Raw genomic sequence first — 21006 nt, forward strand, 5'->3', positions numbered from 1 at the left:
TGTGCCTTCCCATGTAAGAAAGAGCCTCAATTGAAAGTTAGCTGCCTTTCCTCTGAAGAACTATATGTTTTTAACTAAATAAATCCCCTTTTATTAAAAGCCAATCCTCTCTGGAGTGTTGCATTCTGGCAGCTTTGGTAGACTAGAGCACCAAGGAAGAAGAATCAAATCACAAAGTTGGTAAAAGAGCATATTGCATATTCTGGGAAAGATGAATGCCTACTCCTGTATGACTAGAATGCAGACTATCATGTAGAGAGTGGTGGAAAATAAGGGTGGAAATACAAGGAAAGACCACACTCTGAAAGGCTTGAAGTATTATACTAGTCAGGGCTCTCTAGAGAAACAGAACATGGATAGACCGATAGACATGAACACAGTAAGAGATTTATTATACAAATCAGCTTATGTGAGCATGGGGATTAGCCAGTCCTAATTCCATAAGGCAGACTGCAATTTGGAAACTCCAATGAAAGTGAAGTTGAAATCCTCAGAAGAAGCTGTCTAGCTGAAATAGAAATAACATTTCTTCTTTCTGCCCTCTAAAATCCTAAATTCTGGTTTAAGACCTCCAACTGTTTGGATGAAGAGTGCCTAAATTGCTAAGGGCAATCTCCTTTGTTGATTTTAGATGCACTCAATTGACTGCAGGTGCAAATCCATCTTGAAACATCCTCATGGTAATTAGACCTGAACTTGCTTGATCAAACAACTGGACACTTAGCCAGGCTGAAGCATGAAATTTGCCATTGCTAGTGTCATGCAAGGAGATTTAAATTTTATTCCATAGAGCATAGGGAGCTGTTGAAGAATTTAAACAGAGTTAACATTAATAGATATATTTATGAAGATCACTTTGACATAAAACATAGTGGATGGATTGATGTCAGTGAGATTAGAAACAAGGAAGCTAATGAAAATACTGCAATAGTCGAAACCTTAACATTGAGTAGCAGATTGGTAATGGAAAACAGGTAACATCTGAGAATACAGGCAGCATAGAACACTGGTGAAGAGCACATATCCAGGGCCAATGGCCAAAGCTTGCATCCCAGTTCTGCCACTTCCTACCTTTGTTTGTAGGCAGTGCAATTAATCTCTGTGCTTGAGTTTCCCCTTCTGTAAAAATGAGATAATAATGTTATCTAGCTCTTAGCATCATTGTATATATTAATGTAAGATATTTTGAACATTGTTGTTTAACATTATTGTATGATTAATGCAAAGTACTCAAAAGGGTGCCTGGCACAAAGAAAAGGCTATGTCAGAAACATTTGGAAACTGAAAACAATCTATAAATACTTAATGCTGATCTTGATGATGTACAAAAGTATTTATTTTTCCCACTGTAAAATTGCATTCTATTGCAAATTTAATTTTCTCGAAATGAAATTCAGACTTTGAAAAGATGAAAATTACCAAGATGTAGAATTCCAAATTTATATTGAAAGTGAAAATATGCTACCTCAATATTTATATGGTTGTGTTCCTTTTGAAATCTTATAGTTAGCTGCATGGTACAATGACTTTGAGGTAGAGTATCCCAGAATAGATAGCATCAAAGGATTGACATGTGTTACAGGCTTTTATAATTACTGTTTTTTTATTCTTATTGCTACACAATAAATATTTGAAACAGATACATAACATGGTAGATTGAATTGTGAATTCCAATTTAGACACATTCTTAATCTTAATCTGCATCTCAAAAATATAAAATGTCATTTTTAGTTAAAGTGTGGCCAATGAAGCAAGGTGGCCTTAATCTGAATGGTTAGAAGGATTATGAGAGGGCCACAGAGATAAGCCAGAAGTACCACAGGGATAAAAGAAATGAGAGGACATTGTCATCTGATGGGAAAGCCAAGGAACCCCAAGGAGTGCCTTTAGCCAGCAGCAGAACACTAGAGTCTTCAGGGAGAAAGCAAAGCTGACCAAATCTTGAATTAGCACTTTTTCTAGCCTCAAAGCCATAAGCCAATAAATGACTGTTTAAGCCAACCCCATGCATGGTATGTGGAGTAGCAGCTCAGCCAAACTGAGATATAACCACAGAAAACTTAGTTCTCAAGAACTGCTGATATACAATTAAATGCTTTGTCTACCCAGAACCTGGTTAGCCCATGTTTCTTTTTAAATTGCTGATTTCTGGATTCCATATGCTCCGAGGGTTTTGGTTTAACTTAAAGCAATATATAAATATGAACAGCAGGGTATTTTATTACTGACAGTGATTGGGCTCACACTTTCATTAAGATCCAAACCCATTCTTCCATGGTTTACCAGGGAAAACTTCAGAGGCAGAGTGCTTTGGTTCAACGACTTGAGATATTTAGCCTCACTTACAGAAAATAGAGTCAATAAAGAATTACTTAAAGTAAAGGAATGACCTGGTCAGTTTTCTATTTCACTTGGAGTATCTGATGTTTGGGTGGAGAATAGATTCTGACCAGAGGATAGAGACATAGAATACTAATTATAATGCTTCTTGTTTCCTTCAAGTGAAAAATGATATAAACTTGAGCTATGATATGCAGGACTGGACTAAAGAGGAGGGAACAGGTTCGAGAAAGTGTTGGAAAATATCTGATGAGAACTTGATAGCTGATTAGGCATGAATCATGAGGGAAAGGAAAGAACCGAGGATGATTCTAGATTTCTAACACGGATAACTAGGTGCATGGCTATGACCCTAACTGATAGAGAATGCTGGAGATTATGGTAGGGATATAGGAGAACAGAATGTTTAGTTTTGGAGATACTTAATTTGAAGTTTCTATGCCATAGCTAGGCAAAAATGCCTAGCAGTTAACAGCACACACAAGTTTGAGGGAGAGATTTGGGTGGGAGACACTTATTTGTAGATGAATCCATGAACATGGGTGCTCCTTTTGGGAAAATATAAATCAGAAAGAACAATGGGATCAGGACAGAATTATAAGGAATAGCAGTGTTTAAAATAAAATAACATAGCAGATGTGTGTGAAAAAAAGGAACCCTCAAAGCTGACAGAATTCAAGATTAGAGAGGTAAGAAGAAAATCAGAGAAACTAAGGGAGTTTTTTTTTTTGAGGGACAGTATATCTATTTTATACTGTGAATGTACAAAGAGATAAATATTGAAAAGAGTCTAATATATTTAAAAAATTGGAATCTATTTTTACACTTATTTAGGGCAGTTTTAGTGGTGCATTAGGGATGGAAATCTTATGGTAGAGAGTTAAGAAACTAATCTGGATATGGCTATAGGGAGTGTAGACCCCGCTTTCAAAATCTTTTGATGGAAAGAGGAGAAGAATGCTATGACAGTATCGAAGGATACTTTGGGCCAAGGAAGGAGGGATACATTCAGTCCAAAACATTCCATGGCTTAGGTACATGAGCTAACTTTGAACAAGAGGAAAATTCTTCTTATCAAAGCAGGTAGGAAAAAAGCAAAAGAAATAATGGCTGTGCCCATTCATACAGCTTTTAATAGAGGGGCAGACAGTTATGATGTCAGTGTTCTTAATGAAATAGGAAACAAAAACTTCTATATTTGCAGAGGGGCTGAAGGAACTCAAGTTTTAAAAGAGTCTGCAGTAGGAAATCTCCCAAGAAGGCCACCATCAATTTCTTCTCGCCCATAAGTGTGTGGCACCCTACACATCAAGAAGTGGAGTATATTTCTCCTCCTTTTGAGTCTAGGCTGGCCCTATGACTTGCTTTAATAACAGAATGCAGCAGAAATGATGTTTGCCCATTCTAAGGTAGCATTTATAAGCACTGGTGGGTTTTTATTTCTTTCTTCTTAGAAGTCAGCTACCATGTAAGAAGTTCAACTACCTAAAATCACTATAATATGAGAAAACCCAAACTACCAAGTACAAAGGTCATGTGGAGAGGGAGAGAGAGGCTCTACAGGTCCCCAGCTGTTACAGCTAAGGAATTGATTTGTGAGTGACAAAGTCATCTTGGAGAGTCCAGCTTCATCAGACATCATGTGCAGTAGAACATCCCAGCTGAGCCCAGCTCTGCTTGCCCAATTGTGAGAGTTTATGGTTCTTAATTTCTATGCTTCTCTGCCGTATTAAGGCACAAAGTTTGGGTCATTTGTTCTGCAGGAATCACTAAGTGAAGCAGGAGTTCAGGCTAACAGTAGCTGACCAACAAAGAAGTCACAGGACTGGCAGGCAATGTAGAGGTCCATCAGTTATTACTCAGACTTTCGTATTTTCAGAAATAGGATTAATTAACATGTAAAGCCTTTGCTGCATATAAAGCAAAGCTGTGCCAAGTCAATTACCATTTCACACTGCAAGCATGCCTTTTTATTTAGAATTCACACATACACACCACACACACAAACACACACACATACAACCTCACATCTACATCTCTTAGTAGAACTAAATTTGACATATACACTCTAGAAAAGTACCTTCCTAGATTTGCCTCTATATTAAAGTAATAAAATTATCTGCTAGCATTTCTAACTTCTGATACTATTGTCATCTGTAACATACGGGCAAAGAGTCCACTGTGGATATCTGTTTTTTCTCTGATTTTATCTCATATAATTTGGGACATGGAGGGAATCGGAAACTGCCTTTCCCAATACCTTCATAAAAGATTCTATACATCCTTAAGCAAGTTCACAAGTATAGACTTTGAAGCCTACAGAAAGTCAAATAGAGCCAGCTGAAGTGATTCTGTAATAAAATCCATATTGTTGTAGGGAGCAAATATTAAGTAATATATCAAGGTCTAGTATTCAAATAAAATCAAAGTTATTAACATAGACGGTGGAAGACTCAAAACTATCCATTTTACTCATTCCTGTGTATCCTCATTGGAATGCTGAAACATTTTCAAAGCTAACATACCAATTTCTTATCTCCTTTGTTTTGTAAGCAAATGTTCCAGTCTCCTCTCTTTCACTCATATTTCTTTATGCACACTGTTCATTGAATTCTGATACACACACAGAAATTCACACACATAAAATTTTTTAGGTGTGAATGATGGACCCAGGAATTAAAGAATCCTGATTAAGCACTTGGAAGAAGAGAGTGCTGACAAATGGTGGAAACAGTTTTTTAATGTCCAAAACTTGCTGAAAATATTATATCACCCCCCAAAATAAACCAGAAACTTTCCTTTCTTGCCTGTTTCTTATTACTCTTTTCAACCGAGTGACAGCCCAGATAGAGTAAAGACAAAATTAATTCATGATTAGAAAAGATATTCCAAAAATGGATGGGGGCTCATGTTGAAAAATTCTGAAATTTGTCGTACCTGAGTTAGGTTAAATGTAGGAACTCAATCTTCCCCTGTGAGTTAGTGGCATAAATTCTAAGAAACAAATTAGCCTTTGCCTTCTTTACCTTCAGACTACAAAAATAAGAGGTGGATCCCAGAGTTGGTAATATTTGTGCTATATTTTCATTTTACCTGGAATTATATACCTATGTACAATTCATTCTTGCCATTACCATGGTTAATTCTGTTGTTTTTAATCCATGGTCATCTCAAAATCGAACTATTGCAGTAGATTTCAAGATAGGCTAATAGCCTCTGCTCCCTCACCTCTCAAACCTGTCCTTATGCTATGTCAGAGGGATATTTCTGAAACATAAATCCTGGCCGTATCTGTGCTTTTTTCCCTTGGTGAGCTCACCCAGTCTCATAGTGACAAATGCTATTTAGGTATTGATGTCACCAATATTTATTTCCAGGCCTGGATATCTTTCCTGAACTCTAGCCCTATATGTCCTACAACCTACCCTATAACTCTCCAAAAGGCATCTGAAACCTCAAAACAAAATGGAACTCTTCACCTTCCTCTCCGAATGTGCTTCTCCTTTAGTCTTTCACATTTTTCAGTTCATTTCAATCCATCCTTTTAATTGCTTAGTCCCAAAAGTTTAGAATCATCTTTGAGTAGGGAAACTGAGATACAGAGAAGCTAAATGTCATCCCCAGTTTCACAGGTGAGTAAGTAGCAGAAGCAGGACCTGACAAAGGCAGTATGATTCCAGAGTCTACACTCTTTACCCCTAGTCATCTGTTTCTTACCTTGTACACTCCTTTGCCTATAATTTGGGACTTTACATGGCACCTTCATGACAAATATCAACTGCTAATATCAGAGCAGGCTTGCTAGATAAAATTAGAGCTGTGAATTCTGGTTCTATCAAGTTGTTATATAAAAAGAGCTGAAAATTCCCTTTATTTAGGGCCAAAATATTTTCTTTTTAAAATGCATTCTCTCTCTCTGGATATTCTGTGTTTTTGTGTTTGGATACTAGGCTGGAATTTCGAGATGGAAACTCATATATGTTTAATAAAACCTCACTATGGCTTGGCTATATGTGTTTGAATATATTTCTAAACCTCTTGATAACTATGATTATTTTGTCAAAAAATGCCACACTTGCAACGGATGGTCCAACAATTGATGAAATAAAAAGAAAAATGGATAAATCAAGTTACAGCTTTCCTTTACTTCTTGAGGGCAAGAATCACATCTGTGTCCTTAATATTCATGTCTGAGATGTTTATTACCGTTACACCTTCTGCAGAAATTCAATAGATAATTTATAGATAATGTGAGAGTTGCTGGTTGAAGATTTCGTGATTTGGTATATCGTACGGGCAAGGTGCCTTAGAAATCTAGAAGCAGTGTGGCATAGTAGCAGGAATTCTGAATCAAGAGGCAGGGTCTAGAGGCAAAAAAGGTAGACCCTGGGCCGGCCACAGTGGCTCAGCAGGCAAGAATGCTTACCTACCATGCCAGAGGACCTGGGTTCGATTTCCAGTGCCTGTCCATGTGAAAAAAAAAAAAAAAAGGTAGAGCCTTAAGTTATTTGACTTCAGAACAAAAACCATCACACAGGTCAGGACCTTAGTGTTTGTCTCTGTAAAATATGGAGAGGGTGGTATTAATTGATTTCAGCAGTGTTTTATGAGAGCTCTGATTGTGTAATTTTTTCTCATCCAGAAAGTGTAAGCATGGGACATTTCCATTTGGGTTGGACCAATTAATGGAAGCAAGTCAGGAACTCAGCATCAGCATCTACCACATATAGAACACCTATGTCTACACATTATCTTTTAGACCCCTTATCAGTACTATGAGATCCATGATATTATCCTCATTTAAAGATAAGGAGGCTGAGGTTCAGGGAGGTTCCCCAGGTTGTCATGTCTAGTCAGTAGCAGGGCTGTGATGGGAACCCAGGATTAAAGGGCTAGTAAATCTTTTTTTTTTTTTTTTTTTTTTTTAAATGGGTTAGTACATCTTTAGTCTCTGGACTGGACTGCATGTCCTCCCTAAGACTCCTGCACTAGTGATGCCTGTAGAAAAGCAGTAAAGGGTTACTGTAGAAGAGGCCTCATTTCTAGAGCACCAGGTCCATCCACCTCCAGCAGAGAGCACTATGATCAGCTGAAGAACATTCCAGTCACATAGAGAACTAATGAATTAGAAAAACCAAGTGGTTAACTAACTGCATGTTCCTATTCTGTTTTCAATCATTGTAATCTGTCCAATAAATCAGCTGTTCTACATTAACGACAATACAAAGCATGTTCAGTTATAGGCTTGCCTTCCATTGGGGAACTAATGTGGAGGTTTTTTTGTGGAATTCCAGAAGAAACCAAGTAGGCATTATTAGCATTTGCATCATTGCACAGATTACATGGTGCCTTGATTCTGCTGCTGACAAGCAATAAATTGCTAAGTCTGTGTGGTGTATTAAAACACGTTTTATCTACTAGTAGTTCCATGAAGAACATTATTGTCCACCCCCATCCACACCCCAACTCCTGTGGATGATATATAGGGAGTTAGAGGCCTAAAATAATTACAAATAACAAGCCATACAATGAACCAAAGGACTAATCATATCTTATCCTGGAATTTAGTTTCTTTTTTTTTTCATGAAGAGCTGTGCATTGGGCCACATCTGTATTAAAAAGATCTAAGTTGGATTTTAACTGCAAAAATTATGCTATCTACTTTCTTGGTGGTAGAGCATTCAATTATTGTTCAGCTTATTTTTGTCTTTGCTCTTTTCTCTAGATATTTCAGCAAAATGACTGTATTTGTCATGATCTCTTTGTGGGATAAGAGGCATAATGCATTAGAAAGCTGGAAAGATGGAGTAAGTAGATAACTGCCTAAAGTTGAAATGACACAACCAGAAGCTCTGCTGAGAGGATCTAAAAAAAATGAAATTTAGGAGAAAATGCCATTGGCTCAGTGCAAAGATGGTGCAAAGAGTCCCTGGCTTCTGAGAAGTTAAGAGTAAAAGTGAAGCTAAATAGCAATAACTCTCTTGGCCTACATTTTTGGAAAACATTAGTCCCTCCTTTCTCAATGCTGTGGAATCTATAATGCATATTTTCTTGGTCATATTAAATGTGTGTCTTCTGCAAGTCTCCTTCATAGTTTTTTGAAAACCAATAGGCACAGTATAAACATGGAAACAGAAATTAAGTAGTACATTGACCAGAAACTCTTTCCCACAAGTATTTTTTTTCCCCTATAACATGTGGGCCTGGCTATTGTTTAGACCTTGAATAAAAGGGTTTAGAGGAAATTCTGGAGGGAAAGCACAACACAGGAGCAAGAGGAGGTAGTTCAAGGGTGGAGCTGCTTTGGATGCTCCAGATACTTTCTTTTCTCTCCCAGCCAAAGGCATTGACTCTACCTCCCTGATTACTCCTTCAGGTATTAGAATATGGTTATTTCTCTGGAAAGAATGTCTACTCAGGAAATTGAAAGCCCAGCATGACTGAAACATGGAGGATGATCTGCATTTGACACCTGATACAGGATGAAGTTGGATTTCCATAAATATGGTGCCCTCACCAGCAGTTTTCTCTTAAGCAGATACTTGGGGCTTCATAGATTCTTCTCTCTGGCGAGTCCTCACTGTTCATATTTTCATTCAATTTTGTGAGCCAACTTATAACCTTCTGGTGACTTCTTTTTGCCTCTTGTAAAGAAAGTATGTTTCTGCTGCTTATAATCAAAGAGCCTTAACTGATACAGACACTTCTCTATCCTTATCTTGCTTGCCTGCTTAGTGATATATAACAGTCCCTTCTTGAGGACCTTTATGTTAAAGGACTATTGTTTCCTGGCTTTTCTTCCTGTCTTTCTCACTACTTCTTTTCAGGGTCCTTTTCTGTCATCTTTCCTTTACTGAACTACCCCATAGGACCACAGAGCACAGAAGGAGAGTACTTAAATTAAAATCCTCACCCTGCCCTCCTAGCTGTAGGATCTTGGAAAAGTTCTTTTACCTAAGTTGTTTTTAGAAAGTGCCTATATCTCTATGGTGCATTACAAGTACATTTCTGTGCCTCAGGTTTTAACAATTAAATGAATACCTACTTCATAGGAATATTAAGAGACAGAAGGAGGTAATTATACCTAAAATGCTCCATATATGCTATTTTTATTGTAATTTTTGGTAATCACCCATTCTCATGGACTTACATACAATCTATATGCTAATTACTTAAATTCATATCTTCAGCCCCGAACACTTCTCTGAGCTCTTGAATCAAATATACAACCTCTGGAATTTATAAAATATTACAAGCCTACATCCAAATTTTTGATCCTTAGCTTCTACCACTCCCATTCCCACTTAAATTTTCTCTCCCAGTTTTCTGCATCTGTGATGATTGATTCCATGTGTCACCTTGGTGAGTAGATTAGGTGTCCAGTTGTTTCATCAAGCAAGCACTGGCCAGGCTGTTACTGTGAGGATATTTCATAGATAGATTTGCATCCATAATCAGTAGATTGTATCTATGGCTGATTATATCTATAATCCACAAAGGACATTGCTCTCAGCAATGTGGGGAGTCTCCTCATCCAATCAGTTGGACATCTTAAAAGCCAGAATGGAGTATTTAAGTAATTTAGAAAGAAGAACTTCTACCTTATGTACAGTCAGTCAACTTCCCCTAGGGAATACAGACTTGCCAGTCTTCAGAATCACCTTCAGTAAAGTTTCCAACTTGCAGCTTGTTCTACGGAGTTCAGTTTTGCCAGCCCCCATGGTCACGTAAGCCAATTCCTCAATAATGAATAAATATATACCATGCTGCTTTTGTTTCTCTAGAGAGCCCTAACTAATACAGAAATACAGCATCTTAGTAAATATGTACCAATACCTGCCCATTTGCTTGCTTAGGTCTTGGAGTCACCCGTATTGCCTCCCTCTCCCTCATCACCACATTCAATCCATCTTAAAAATTCTATCCTTTTTTAGTTACAAAGTACAGATCAAGTCCTTTCACTTCTTTACATTTCGACTATCAACAACTTTTGTTCTAATCCACCGTCATATCTTGGTTAGGCTACTACAATATCTTCCTTACTCTCTCTCCTGCTTCATTCTTCCTCCTTGACCAAAGCCATTGTCTGCCAAATGGTGTTGTTTAAATCCTTTATCATATCACTCCTCCACTTAAATGCCTTCAGTGACTTCACGCTGCACTGTGAATCAAATCTGGTTTTTACAAGTCTCTACTTGCCTTACTCCATGCTTCCCTGGTTGGTCTCATATAACTCACTCCTTCAACTACAGTAATTCAGTCAACTAACCTCCTCTTTAAGTTCATTGAAGTTAATAAACTCCTTCCCGACTTAGGGCTTTCACACTTGCCACATCTTCACCTTGGCATAATTTGGAATAATACACTTTTCATGGCTGGATCTTTCCTTAGACCTGGGACATAAAATGGAAGTGACTTTCCTAGGTCTCCTTTACCCCATTTGTCTCTCTCACAGAGCACAGAGCCTTATCCATTTCCATTTTTTTCAAGGAACATAATTTACACATAATTATTTGTTTACTTGTTGATCGTCCACTCTCCAGTAGACTGTAGTCTCTAGGAGTTGCAGACAATTCTCTTTTATTCATCAATATGCATTCAACACTAGCAAAGTTATATATAAGTATTCAAAAGTAGTTGGGATTCAATTTGTATTTATGGACTGGATTAACAACCACGGTAGTTTGAGATGAAAAGTTTGACTCAAAATTTTATGAGAGTTTGAATATCATGCATTAAGTGTGATTCCTTAGAATGCATATAAGGAAGGAAGTGACTGCTTCTATCACATTTTCCCTTGATAATTTCTCTTCCTTTGTATTTCCTTCAAGTTAAATTGATCACCACAGATTTAAGAGGATTTTCAGTTGAATACCCTCAACCCAAATGTAGCATTGAAGAGATTGGGCAATTTATTTTATTTTAATGAAGTTTGGAGTGCCTGCCAGAACCACAGGAATAACTGCCAGTTCAGCTCATATTAGTGAAGACATTTAAGTAGGAATTAAAAACCAGAAAATGATCTGATTTTATGGAGTAGGTTCACTGCCGGCAACTTTTAGTGATGGATTGTGCTCCAGATTTGTTTTTAGTTTTAGCAACAAAACATCTGAAGTTACACAGCAGGCTCTTTAAGTGACATGAGCTGAATTTAAAAAATGACTTTTTTGGGTTCCCAGCAATACATCTTGGTGAACCAATTAGTTCTTCCAAAATGAATTCTGTGATGCATCAATGGTGCTAAGCTTGATTCACACTGCAGTTTCACTGCCAGCCTGCGCTTGAGTTCCATGTACAACAAATTGCATTTAACAAACTTCCTTAGACAAAGCTGCTTGAATGTTTTATGCATTCAATTCTGAGATATGGTGCTAAGGGAAGTGGGAAGTCTTAAAGCATTCAGTAAACAGAGATTTACTTTTTTTAAAAAATGGTAATTCTTCAAGCAACCTTTGAGTTTGAAGTATTGGTTGTCAGATTGCTCCCAGACTGAAAATTTTATCTTAGAAAGATTAGCTGAAACTTAGGAAATATTTGGGAATATTCACCAGGTAAATTCAGTAGAAGGAAACTTTATTGACTATAGTAGAGTGTAGTTCTTACCTCCAAACTGTTTTTTCCTTCTACATTTATGTGCTGCTATGTAGTTAGACTATTATTTTCAAACTTCTCTTGAAGCCGGGTCATCCATTTAAACTAATGGGACATGAGAGAAATTGATGTATATAACCTTTGGAGTTTCTCTAAATTAAGTCTCTTGCCCCTGGACTATGGCTCTTTTAGTTTCCCTCAGCTCATGAACGTGATAGTGACTTAGTTTATACAACACAGATGGGACAAACACCCTAGCCAGGGAATAGCAGAGAAATGTGTAGGCAGGTACCTAGGTCTCTGACTGTCCTAATGAAGCATTACTCAGGAGCAATCTATTTGTGATGAGAAAAAAATAAAATCTGCTCTCACTTTCAGGATTGTTGTGAGTAAATGGATTAAATGATCTTTAGAATGTTAGAAATGCTACTACCAAAATTTTGCTTGATATAAGAACTGCTTTAATGCTATGAAATTCTTCTATGTTGCTTTTTTAAAAAAATAACCTACACCTCTGTGACACATGTTCAAAAGCATCACAAACCATGTTCTTTTTTGATTTTTCACAAAATCCCAGTGAGAAAGTTATTACTAGGAAAACTATGTTGATTTCTACAAGAATTCCACGGGTAATAAAATAAAACCAAAATAAAGTGCACCATATCCTATTTTGTCCTTAGCCAAGCCTTAATAGAGCTAAGAACTAATCTATGCTTTTTGCCATTTCTTGTGGGTGGACCTGTGTTACATAAAATGTGAATTGCGCTTGAGAGTGGGGCAAAGAAATTTTACGTAAGAGCTTCTAGACAATAACATAATTTAAAGTAGCATCATGACAAAGATGACAAAACCAACAATAATAATAAAAATAGCAATAGCTACATTTTACTGAGTGTTATCAAGAGACAGTTTCTATGTTCTGCATTTTACATTTGTTATCTTTTGCTAAGCATCTGTAAAATGTTATTAGGCCTAATTTGCATATGAAAATAATGAGGACTACAGAGGTGAAATATCTTGTCCAAGGGCAACCAGTCACATTACCATTTTCCCCTGGTAAGAATGACTTACTCTGCCTGAACTGGGAAAACACTTGAGTTAATGATGAACATTTGCTTTTCTTCTGGGGTTCTAGAATTTCAGTATATGCTAGGCAAAGGGTGCCTGTATGTAACCAGCTCCCAGTAAAACCCTCTGTGTGCTGAATCTCTATTGGGCTTCTCTGGTAGATAACATTTTACACGTGTTGTCACAACTTGCTGTTGAAGACATTAAGTGCATTTTAAAAAGCAAAAGATAAGCCACTTGCACAGGTAGGAAATGGCAGCTACAAGGTTGGAATCCAGGTGAACACTTGGTCCAGGCCAGTTCTGAGAAGTCAGAAGGCCAACTGTGTTTGTCGTTTAGACCTATCGGTAACCTCCTCTGCAGAAAGCACTGCTTCTTGGAAGTCTAACAGAAAACTCTGCTATGCAAGAGGAAATAGCATTTAAGTCTGTTCATATACCTTGATTCTAAAGTGCATGAGTAATACTTTGCACTTTTATTGAGTCTTTCAAGAGCTGAACAAAACCAATTATTAGCAAACCTCTTCATGCTTGGAAGGGAAGATCTTAATCCCTAATTTGCTGACAGGAGACAGAAGTTACCAGGGATAAAGTGATTTACTGAAGGCCACACAATTAGTCTGTGAAAGCTTCAAGAATAGCTCTGAGGGTTCGTGACAAAAAAAAACATTTGCCTTACACAATTAGTGGCTTTTTCTTCTACTTTAACTGCTATAATCCCACTCTTCCCCATACAGGTGCTAAACTCTACCTCTCACCCTCCTCACCACAAGGTGGGACTTTAATGGTTTTTTTTTATGTAAATGTACTCTGTCAAAAATGTAGATACCTTGAATTTTGTCCTCAGTTCTCTTCATCTGTTATTTAAAGGTCTTCATGCAGAAGTTCTCAAACATCCTGAATGGGGTAGAAAAGCCTCAACAAAGAACTCTCATCTCATGCTGGTTCCTTTGGCCACAACATCAAAACTACCATAGGAATCAATGAAGAGTTTGGTGCTGCTTTAGGTAAAATCCCCAAAGAGATGGAAAAACACTGAGGGTGTGGATGAACTCGGTTTGTGCCGTGACTTCAAACAAAATTCAACTGCTTCATTTCTTGGGGTTGCTGACTCTTCACAAACACCACTGTGAGACACATACCCCAAAGTCACCCCCAAGGAGCCATGTGCTCTTTAATCTCCCCCTCTTGAGTGCTGTGAGAACTTTTACCAGCTTCTATTCCACAGAATAGGGCAAGGGTGATGGGATGAGATATCATGCCCATCTCATGTTACATTATATAAGACTCTGTTTCAGTAGACCAGAGGGATGCTCCCTCACTGGCTTTTAGGAAGAAATGGCCATATTAGGAGAGGGACTGGGAGAGCACCATGTGGCAGGGATACACAGGGGCCTCTAAATGCTGAGTGACACCTGGGTGATGGACAGAATGAATGTGCGGGCTCAGCTGTACAATCACAAAGAAATGAATCCTGCCAAAAAGCATGTAAGGTTGGAGAGGACCCCAGGATCCAGAAAGAAATGCAGCTTATCTGCCATCTTGGTTGTGAGACCCTGAGTCAAGGACCTGGCTGAGTTGTGTTCAGATTGCTGATCCACAGAAACCGTGTGGTAATGAATATGTTGTTTTAAGCCACGAAATACGTAGCAATTTGTTATGCAGCAACAGAAAATTAGCACGAACACTTTTCACTCAACATTTTTAGTTAAAAGGGATATTAATAAGTATTAAAGTGATACATTAAAGACATATTTGAATTTTAATTGATACGTTGATCTATTATAATTCAAAGCAGTGAGAGAGAAGGATGTAGGGAAAGATTCTGCAGAGGATGGAGCTAGGTGTCTAAGGCATTTAGGTCCAACTACTCTCAACTATCTCTTATCTGGTATATTAAACAATAGGAAAAATGTGCTTTAAATTATTAATTAAGGTGAAAAATGCCAAAGAGAAACCACCATTTTTATAATCTTAATGCCCCAAAGACCATTCATGTCTACCTAAAATTGGACTGAAATTCTATTCAGTTTTTAGAGCGTAACAAAACAAGATTGTGAATAATATAGATATTTATATGAGGGATTCCTAAATGTGATTTTCTGTTAGCTGTCTACTATAATGGGAAATTAAAAAAAAATAAGTTCAAAATTGAAGAGAAAGATTACTGAGCATCACCCCAGAAACAATTGAATCAGAATTTTCAGAGGTAAGACCTGTTACCCACCTCCCTCACTCTGCCCATCAAGGACCTCATGCAGTTCCAATGTACCCAATCTAGTATATGCTAGTATCTTATAAATTTGGTTGAGTATTTCTCAATTTTGGCTGCAGATTGGGTTCACCTAAATCCTGATATCCAACCTGCATCCCAGAGCATTTAGATCAAAGTCACCAAGCATGGTACCCATCATTAGCAAACTTCAAAGCTCCCTGGGTGATTCCAGTATGCAGGAAAGTCTGAGATTGCTGATATGTAGATAGTTGCTTATATTTTTTGTATCATTTCTGACAGTTTATTATCAGCCAATCCCCAAACCACTGCCTAGAAGGGCAATATTGACTGTTCCATTTTGATGGTATGTAGAACTGAGGTTGACCAGTTGGGGGCTACACTATAATAAGAGCTCCTTATTGTTGAACTTCATGTTAACTATATTAACTTCTCAAAACAACCTGCACTGTAATTATCATTATCCTTAAATGCAGAGGCAAGGGCACAAAGATTCCATGAGTCTGAGGGAATTGCTCAAAAAAGTAAGGTATGAACCTCAGCCTGAATGACACCGAAGCTGATGGTTTCTATACTAGACTGGTGGTTCTCAAAGCATGGTTCAGTTCTAGTTTGCAGCTGCTGGACTGCAATATACCAAAAACAGAATGGCTTTTAAAAAAGAGAATTTAATAAGTTGCTAGTTTACAGTTCTAAGGATGAGAAAATGACCCTATTAAAATGAGTCTATAGAAATGTCCAGTCTAAGGCATCCAGGGAAAGATACCTTATTTCAAGAAGGCCGATAAAAGTTCAAGGTTTCTCTCTCAAATGGGAGGGCCCATGGCGAACACAGTCAGATTTTCTCTCTCATCTGGAAAGGCACATGGCAAACATGGCATAATCTGCTAGCTTCTTCTCCTGGCTTCCTGTTTCATGAAGCTCCCTGGGAGGCATTTTCCTTCTTCATCTCCAAAGGGCACTGGCTGGTGGACTCTACTTCCCATGGTTACGCTGTTCTGCAATGCTCTCTCTGAACCTCTCTTTCTCCAAAATGTTTCCTCTTTTATAGGATTCCAGTAAAATAATCAAGACCCACGAAAATGGGTGGAAACACACCTCCACCTAATCCAGTTTAACAACCACTCTTGATTAAATCACATCTCCAGGGAGATGATCTAATTACAGTTTCAAACATACAATACTGAATAGGGATTAGAAGAAATGGTTGCTTTTACAAAATGGGAATAGGATTAAAACATGGCTTTTCTAGGGTATATACATCATTTCAAACCAGTACAGATTCCCAGACCAACATCATAATCACCTGAAAAATTGTAAGAAATGCAAATTCTCTGTCCCAATGCCCCAGACCTACTAAGTCATAAACTTTGAAGTTGGGGCCTAGCAATCTGTGACTTAAGAAGCTCTTTGTGTGATTCTGGTACAGGCTAAAGTTTGTGAAAACACTGTACTATATTCCTTTCCATCTCTATAAGCTGTCCACTTTTGAAAACTTAGTTCAGCGCTTGGCAAGAGAGAAAAAGGTATGTGGGAAACTCAGCTGGGTAAGACAGACTGGGGGTCTAAGAAACTTTCTCTCTCTAACTTCCCTTTTCTGATTTCCCATTAATATTAATAACCTGTGTTCAAAATGAGGAGGGATACTAACAAAAATATGGTTTGGGAAAATATTGGAAAAGTGGTAATCTTCACTTGCAAAGTGCATGGCCATACTGAGCCACTTTCATACAAGCATGATTGTTTTAAGATGCTGATGAATTGTTTCTCCTCTTAAACAAAATATGGAGAGTTTTAAAAGGCTTTACTCAAAATGAATATCTCAACTGTTTCCAGAGAGATGACATTTTGATCTTAAGTGTTTTGAGTAACTGATGCTCAAGAAATCAAGAGGTTGCTTTCTCTAATGCTGAGCTAGTTCAGATTGCTGACCTATTTTAATGTCTCCCTTGTTATATTTTAGGACACATTTCTTAGAATTGTACCTTTGACTGGAGGAAGGTAAACAAAAAATAAAAAAGGCCACTGTGCTTTGATTTATTATTGACATAGACTAATAAATTTGAGCAAATTTTGAGGTTCTTTCTTTTAAAAAAGTATATAAAATATGCTTTGGGCACCATCAAGTCTGATGGAAATTTAACTTTTTGATAAAAAGAAAGAGAAAGTAGCAGAAAGAAGAGAAAACGAGGGAAAGAGGAAGGAGGGGATGGAGCTGCAAAATAAATAAATAAATAAATAAAAGGAAGGGAAAGGAAAAATAAAGTAATGAATGCAGACTTCAGAGCCTGGGCAATTTACTGTGAAGTGCCACTTGTACAAGACATGCTGCAGAGATGCTGGCTCCAAAGGTTAATGATGGCAGTAATCATGACTCCAATTTGCAGCACATGGGAAGAAAGGCAGCCAGACCCCAAATGGAGAGACTACTGTGATGGCAACTGAACAATAACATGACAGCAACTGAGGAACACAGGATGCTGGGAGGTTGCATTATGTTCTCCTTTATTTGAGAGCCAATTTGTACCCGATGCATAATTCGATGTTATTTTTTTTTTTAATTTTTACTACAAGATCTCTGAAGTAGAGCAAAGAAGTTTTTATTCAAATGCACACATTGACCATTTTGTCCTGTGATAAGCCTTCTCTTAGTATTTACTTTTGGCCAAAACTTGTTCTTTTATACCTCCTCTCCTTCCCTATTCTTTCTGCTCAGCAGTTTTCTGCTGCCACTGGTAGGTACAGCTGTTTCACTTTAAATACTCACTCTCTCTGAAGCCTGCAAACATTTTGCCGAGCAGGCATAAATGGTAATGCTCCAAATTAGTTTTCAAAACTCCGTTTTCTTTATGCGTATTTATTAATATGTGTCATCTCAATAGATTATGAAGCAAGAGTCCTTTTAATGAGAGTCCCATCTGTGTGTGAGAATGTGAGAACTTCATTTATGTCCATTTGTATTCCCGTTTATATCCTCCTGTCCCACTTGCACCAATGCCTGGGTATTGGCAGATGGCCACAATTCAGAGGAAGAATGGGACTGTTCTGCAAAATGGAGGGAGGGAAATTTAGAAATCTCAGGGCAAGGAGAGAGCTGAGGAGCAGAAACAGGTTGGAAGAGATCCCATGGAGTCAGAAAAATGGGGAAGATGGTGTCTTAAATGCCTGATGAAACCTTATAAAAATATTCCAAAAAGTCAACCAGAGTTACAAATTCTCTGAGTAAATTCTTGTTGTGGAACCAAAGAAGAGGCTGAGTTTCTCATCTACACTGCATGAGGTTGGACAGAAGAAACATTTGAGGTAGTCAGATTTGAAGAGGTGGAATTAGTGTAAATCTTTGGGTGCTGTCGACTTCTCCAGGCCAGGAAATTGAGAATTTTAGGTGGTGTGTTTGGGGGAGGATCAAAGAAATTTCATCTGGATCTCAAGGGGTTTGGGGATTGAATCACTTCTTGCTCAAAAGACATGCTCATGTCCAAACCCCAGTTCTGTGGCTGTGAACCCGTTTGTCAATAAGACCTTTGGAGATATTATTATCAATTAATAGAAGATCCTATTTAGATGATCCAGGTGGGCTGGATCTATATGACTATATGTCGTCTATATGACTGTTGTCCTTATAAGGTTGAGGAAATTTGGACACAGTCAAGGAGAAGCTGGAAATCAGGAGAAGTCAGTAGACAGCAGGAATCAGAGGAGTGAGATCTCTGGTGATGGAAGATTGTGAGAACACTACAGACCAGGAGACAGCCAACCCGCCAATGCTGTGGTGTTGAACTTCTAGCCTCCCAACCATGAGACAATAAATTTCTGTTGCTTAAGCTAACCCATTGTGTGGTATTTTTCATGGTGACCCCAGCAAACTAAGACAAGGAAGATCTGCTATGGATCACACGCATATAAGAACATCATAAGTATGGGAGTGTACATGACCTTTGATAGTGAGGTTATGACCCCTCTAAGGATGAATTGTTTTCAAATACATCCATAATAAGCATTCTCTCCCCATTCGGTTGTAAGCTCCTTGAGGACAGAGAGCATGTCTTCTTAAGCATTGGAGTAACTCATAACACCTAGCTTAAAAATACATACCATCCATTTAGTAAGAGTGTGTGCATGCTAGATTGTTCTGGATTCACTACACACCCCATAGTATGCATGAAGTATCATACCTTGTGATAATGACTAACCTGGGAAAGAGGAACATATGCACACATGGATCATAGAGAACCTAATACAGGCACGATCTACAGACTCTGTGGTTTAGGATCATTGGCATCAGGGTCTTATAGAGACTATGAAACTTATAGTGACTTTTTTCAAATGCCAGAAATAGTGCCCCAATCCATGTTTAAGGACTTCATCCCAACTTCTGACTACAGTTAAGAAATGAAGAGAAAAACTGGAGCTTATTGAAGTGTCATTACAACTGAAAAAGAAAAACAAATTTCAACCAGTACATGAATCAAGTAAAAACTTTAAGCATATATTTCCTTGTTTAATGAAAACCACCTTGTGCCAGAAGAGTTGTGCTAAAGTAAATCAATGTACAAATGGATATGAATTATATTTATGTCTAGGAAAGATGAGTGTGAAATGCACATTTGATGGGGATCTCATAGAAGAGTGCACTTTCCCTCTTTATCGCCCACTTCTGAACTCCTCTGAGAGTATGCCAATTAAGTCAAAAAGAAAATTCTTACATTCTTAAATCCTCTGTAAAGAATCTGAAGCTCCTTCTTGGTAAATTTGCTCTGGGCTTCCAGAAGTTCAAGAGCCTCAGGCCGATGCCTGACCGTGGCCATTTCCAGTTCATCTTCCACGCTATCTGTGGAGGAAAACCAAAATGGTCTTAAGAATAGTGTCTGTTCACCAATGCTCATACACACTGAATGAGGAAAATGGGTTGTAATGCTCAACAGATGTCTGTGACATTTTCACAGAGGAAGGATTTTCATACTGGCAAGAATAGTCTTTATTTTTTCTTAGATTTTACAATATTATGGAATAATACTTTCTCTACACACAATAGACATTACAATTCTGGCATTTTTTGGTACAGTTTACTTTCTCTTTATTAGGGAAGTTGTAGGTTTAATCATGCATAAAATACAGGATTCCAATATACCACCCCCACCACCACCTTGCACTGATGAGGGACAATTGTTACAATTGATGAGAGCATATTTTTATAATTGCACTATTAACCATAGTTCATGTTTAACTTATGGTTCAATGTTTGTACAATGTAGTTCCATGGATATTTTTTAAAATTTTAATTGTTACCATCTATACAATCTAACATTTCCCCTTTTAATCACATTCAGATATATATTTCAGTGCTGTTAATTATATTTACAATGTTGGACTCACCAACAACGTTAAAAACTGGAATTTGTTTACATAATCCAAGCACTAATTATAAAAAATGAAATTGTAGGGTGGGCCGCGGTGGCTCAGCGGGCAAAGTGCTTGCCTGCTATGCCGGAGGACCTCGGTTCGATTCCCGGCCCCAGCCCATGTAACAAAAACGGAGAAACAGAATACAATAAAAACAAGAAAATGTTTAAAAATGTTTCCCTTTCTTCCTTCCTTCCTTCCTTCTATCCTTCCTTCCTTCTCTCTGTCTTTCCTTTAAAAAAAAAAAAAAAAAAAAAAAAAAAAAAAAAAAAAAAAAAAAAAAAAAATGAAATTGTAGTTTAATGACAATTAGTCCCATGCTATGTATTACGTAACTATCAGAAAGGACTTTGTTAAAGCTCTTGGAGGATT

At 37.7% G+C, this 21006-nt stretch overlaps 1 protein-coding gene across 3 annotated transcripts in view; it reads right to left on the minus strand.

Moving 5' to 3' along the window:
• The window catches only part of KCNIP4 (potassium voltage-gated channel interacting protein 4), a 249969-nt gene that overhangs the window by 98008 nt on the left and 130955 nt on the right, over window positions 1-21006 (minus strand). For all 3 annotated transcript variants that reach the window (XM_077136504.1, XM_077136507.1, XM_077136505.1), the window contains exon 2: window positions 19938-20062. In XM_077136504.1, coding sequence (XP_076992619.1) covers window positions 19938-20062 — 125 coding nt within the window. The remainder of the gene's footprint in view (window positions 1-19937; window positions 20063-21006) is intronic.

The sequence above is a fragment of the Tamandua tetradactyla genome, chromosome 19, assembly GCF_023851605.1.
Source record: "Tamandua tetradactyla isolate mTamTet1 chromosome 19, mTamTet1.pri, whole genome shotgun sequence".
NCBI classification, from domain to species: domain Eukaryota; kingdom Metazoa; phylum Chordata; class Mammalia; order Pilosa; family Myrmecophagidae; genus Tamandua; species Tamandua tetradactyla.